This window comes from Sinocyclocheilus grahami, unplaced genomic scaffold (genome assembly GCF_001515645.1).
Source record: "Sinocyclocheilus grahami isolate Dianchi unplaced genomic scaffold, SAMN03320097.WGS_v1.1 scaffold1547.1, whole genome shotgun sequence".
Classification (NCBI taxonomy): domain Eukaryota; kingdom Metazoa; phylum Chordata; class Actinopteri; order Cypriniformes; family Cyprinidae; genus Sinocyclocheilus; species Sinocyclocheilus grahami.
The window spans coordinates 191,246-195,639 of record NW_015506726.1 but is presented as its reverse complement, the minus strand read 5'-3'; the positions used below and the strand labels follow the sequence as shown (position 1 = coordinate 195,639).

Genomic DNA, 4,394 nt, shown 5'->3' with positions numbered 1-4,394 from the left:
GGTTGTGTTCTTCATGTCAGTTTGCACATGTCTGCTCACAGTTTCAAATGAGAGTAAAAAAGTCAATTAAAGGACAACATTGTTCACTTTTTAATTTTATTGCCATACGTGTACAACAATATAAATGTAGTAGACATACTGTATCACAGTGTAATATGTATAATAGTAGGTTATAATATGGGTTTACTGCATTAAATACAGCATGAATGACAGTCTTGGCATCTTTAGCATACTGTATATAGAAATTGAAAATTATTTATGGTTAAGTCCTTTGTGTAAGATTTAAAAGTTTGGAACAAGGGTAAAAGTCAGAAATAAATGATGAAGGCATGACATAAAGTTTCCAAAACATATTTTAAGTGACCTTCGTATTACAAAAAGAACATAGTTTACATTTGTTAGCATATATTCACTCATATATACCAGTAATGCCTGTTATGAGTGAAACACCTGTGTACAGAGAGACATCTGTATTGATTTCTCATTGTAAGCAGTGTCCTACATGTTCATTGTTTCATCTGGACTGGGTTTGTTCATTGCCCACCAAAGAAAAGATCTAGTTTTGCCAGACCAGCTTTCAGATAACTCAGAGCATCTTTATTGGCTTCATCAGCTTCAGCTTTTCTCCTCATTTCCTCCAGCTCTCGCAACCAATCTTCTTTCCCAGCCTCCCTCACTCTGGGGATGAAGAAGTCGAGATGCTGAAGAGTGAAGGCAGAGTCTGATTTTAATGCGATCTGAGACAGATTATTGATGGTCTGGTAAGCTTCGGTCAGAAGATTTGACTTTTGGTCTTCAATCTCCTTCAAATCTTTGTCAATATCATCCATTATGACTGAAAATCTCCTAGAGTCTTCTTGGGCTTTTTCATATTTATTTTTATAGTTGTCAAACTCAATAGTCATGCTTGAGGTTCTGATGAAGTATTTCTTGTTTTCTTTGACATGTTTGCTGTGATGACACTTCCCTGTGCACACTGTGCAGAAACCGTTTTTCATGACTTCACATTTGCTGGGATTTGCACCCCACCAGCAGTTAAACTCATGGCAGTTTTCCTCACAGACGGTGCAGGTCGTTGCCTTCCTGTGCTTCCATGACTTGCTCTCAATGGGAACCTTAACTTTAACTGTCTTTGTAATTGCAAAGTTTCTACGTTCCTCAATCTTTCCCCTGTTTTTTCTCATTGCCTCCTGAATCTGAAGTTTTTCAGACTTTTTCAGCTCCTTCTCTTGAACTCGCAGCTGTAAGTTGCAGATGAATGCTTCAAATCGAATGCGCTCCATCAGGACATCTGAAGTCAACTCTAAACAACATCTGTTAATTTCATTCAGAGACTGAAGGAATTTATTCGTCTCTTCCACGCTGTCTTCCCAGGCATCTCTTTGAGCACGAATGTGACATTCTCTAGTGTGACGGGCTTCAGCCTGTCTGTTGTTGAATAAGAAATGAACAGGTTCGGCACTTTTGTCTCGTCTGCAGGGGATTCTAGCTTTATTAATGGCACCGATGACATTTTTGGGTGGCAGACCATCAGAGTGTGTGATTAAGAACACAATGTTGTTCACAATGTCTCTTCCAAACAAAGACAGAATTGAACTGATAATGTAATGTTGTCTGTCTGAGAGACGATTCTTCGATGCTTCAATCACAAAACACACGGCATCGACTTCACGAACTCCATCATTGCTCTGAAACAGAGTGGCTAAATTCTCAGCAACTTCCAGATCTTTATCCAGTCCTCTAGTGTCTCCGTAGCCTGGAGTATCAATGATAGTGAGAGCCATGGGACTCTTCCCAGGAAAGACCTCATACATGGTGATTTCAGAGGTTTGTGATTCTGATTGATCTCTGGCTGCTTCTTCTGTGATTTCATACCATATTTCATCCTCAAACCTCACTCCCAGTAAGTAGTTGACCATGCTGTTGATGAGAGTTGTCTTACCGACACCGGTCTCTCCCACCAACAGAACAATTTTATTTATTTTACTGCCATCTTTTTTCCCAAAAGTAAATTTTCTGACTTTCCCATATTCATCAAGCACATTTCTCTCTGTATGTAGACGGTATCGTTTTGGCGGACCTCGATGAATGAGATTTGGTTTGCTTGGTGGAAGACTTGGCTGCCTATAAAATGAAGATGGAGGTAAACAATTGTATAGAAAGAATTTAAATACACTACTGTTCTTACTTTTTTTTTTTTTGCCACGAACATCAATAAATAAATGGCAGATATAAGTGTAGTATACTCGTATTTTATAATAAATAATAAATATAAAAAATTACATATGAAACTTTTTTTTTTATTATTTAATTTCCATTATTTATATTTTTTATGATTTAATCACAATAATCTTTGTAACTTTTTGATATGAAACAATATTTTGTCTTTCATTATATCTTTCATTTTGTCTATTATAGAGCCCTGTGCAAATTTCTGACCATTACAATAATATTTAATACTAATATTGTATAATTTACGCGCAACATGGAGCCACTATCAGCATGTGGGCTATTGAAATCGCTTCTGAATGAGCGCTCGCTTTTCACTTTCACTTTCGATTTCGCGATCACGTGTACTCTTCAAAAGCGTCATCGCGTCGAACATTCGCACAGAATTTTGAAAGGGAAAGTGACGTGTAGCCACCATACTTGGAATTTGTGCTCTGCATTTAACCCATCTAAGTGCACACACACAGCAGTGAACACACATCCGGAGAATTTTCGCGTTCAGTGTGAAAATGTCTATATGAAAGTGGACCAAATCAGAATCAAAAAGATCAGATTCCATGGTTTGTGCTGTTCACACTGCATGAAATAAAACAAACAATAAATAAATAAATAGAAAATTGGATTTGGGCCACATTTTCCTGGAGTGTGAACGAAGCCTTTGCCGTGTCCAGTCTGATGTGGGCAAATTAGCTACTTGGTCTGGTTAGGACAAGGTGTGGGTATTTATGTTATTTTCATTTTAATTAAAATGCAAATATAGCTAATACTTTTTCTTTCTTTCTTTCTTTCTTTCTTTCTTTCTTTCTTTCTTTCTTTCTTTCTATATTGCCCTCTTATTTCAATGTTGTAGTTATTTCAGCAAGCAGTTAACGTAGATTCAATTAAATGTGGAAGCTCGTTAGGATAAAAAAAAAAAAACATGCAACTTTTAATGTCACAGCTCTTTTAATCTCAGACTTTTTTTCTTTTTTCCTCACTAATCTGAGAAAGAAAAAAAAAGTCAGAATTGTGAGATATAAACTCAGAATTCTGACTTATTGTCTTCAGATATAAGCTCACAATTGAGCCTATAAAGCCAGAATTGTGGGAAGAAAATTTGCAGTTGCGAAATATAAATTCAGAATTGCGAGATACAAACTTGCAATCATGAGAAAAAAAGAAAGTCAGAATTGTGAGTTTATATCTTGTAATTCTGACATTTTAACACTTAACTGGGAGTTTATATCATGTAATTCTGCGAAAAAAAACTGAATTGTGAGAAGTACACTCACAACTGCAAGAAAAAAAGTCAGAATTGTGATATAAAGTTACAATTACCTTTTTTTATTTTTATTTGGTGGTGGAAACAAGCTTTACAAGGTTGCGGGGGTTATTTTATGTATTTATTTATTTATTTTTAATCGGTGACAAGTTATAGTTGCTTATGAATTTACACATAACTGAATAACTGATACATCAAAGCATTTTCTTTTTCTATTCTGGGTAAAGACCATTCAATCCATTAGATGGCGCCACGATACACTTTACAGCCAGTTATATGATCCTTTATTTCATTTTTCTTGCTAGCCGCCTTTCTTGGAGCCACCTTCTATCATACTTCTCTTACTATTTATGGCATAGAAGGAAGGATATTGTTAGTAAAAATAAGTAAGAGTAATATGCTAGTATGCGGTTCCAAATCCAACATCTGTCGAGTTTATCAGTATATGACTAGTGCTGTATTTTTATAAAACCTGTTTTTATAAAATCTGTATTACTAAGGAAGATTTTAACACAATTTTAACAATTACTTTCAATTTTATTTACAATAGTAATTTTACCTCATATAGAAAGGCACTTGAATTTCAACTCACCTGATACTCATGGTGATCACTTATCTAAATGTGTTCTTCACAGAAGAGCTTCAACGTCACTCTCTAGTCTGCTTACAGCAAAACAATTCAGTACTTTTCAGAATGTTATTTTAATTTTAAACACTTTAATTTTTTTGTACATACCCATTAAATCATCTATGTAAAAAAAGCCCTGTCAAAACATTGAGAGACACTTAAACAAATATAAATGCATATTCCTACACACCTGCAGTCTGTGTGAAGTATCTGGTTTTACGGAAACGCTGATTTATCTAAAAAGGCTAACTGGCTGAAATCCCTCCCAACGAAACG

At 35.4% G+C, this 4,394-nt stretch overlaps 1 protein-coding gene across 1 annotated transcript; it reads right to left on the bottom strand.

Moving 5' to 3' along the window:
- Nucleotides 1-533: 533 nt before the first annotated feature.
- LOC107571083 (uncharacterized) lies at nucleotides 534-4,093 on the bottom strand. The gene is made up of 2 exons (XM_016257362.1): nucleotides 4,083-4,093; nucleotides 534-2,124 (listed from the first exon to the last, which is right to left on the bottom strand). The coding sequence occupies exons 1-2, from the start codon at nucleotides 4,091-4,093 to the stop codon at nucleotides 534-536; spliced, it is 1,602 nt and encodes a 533-aa protein (XP_016112848.1).
- Between the last annotated feature and the right edge of the window lie 301 nt (nucleotides 4,094-4,394).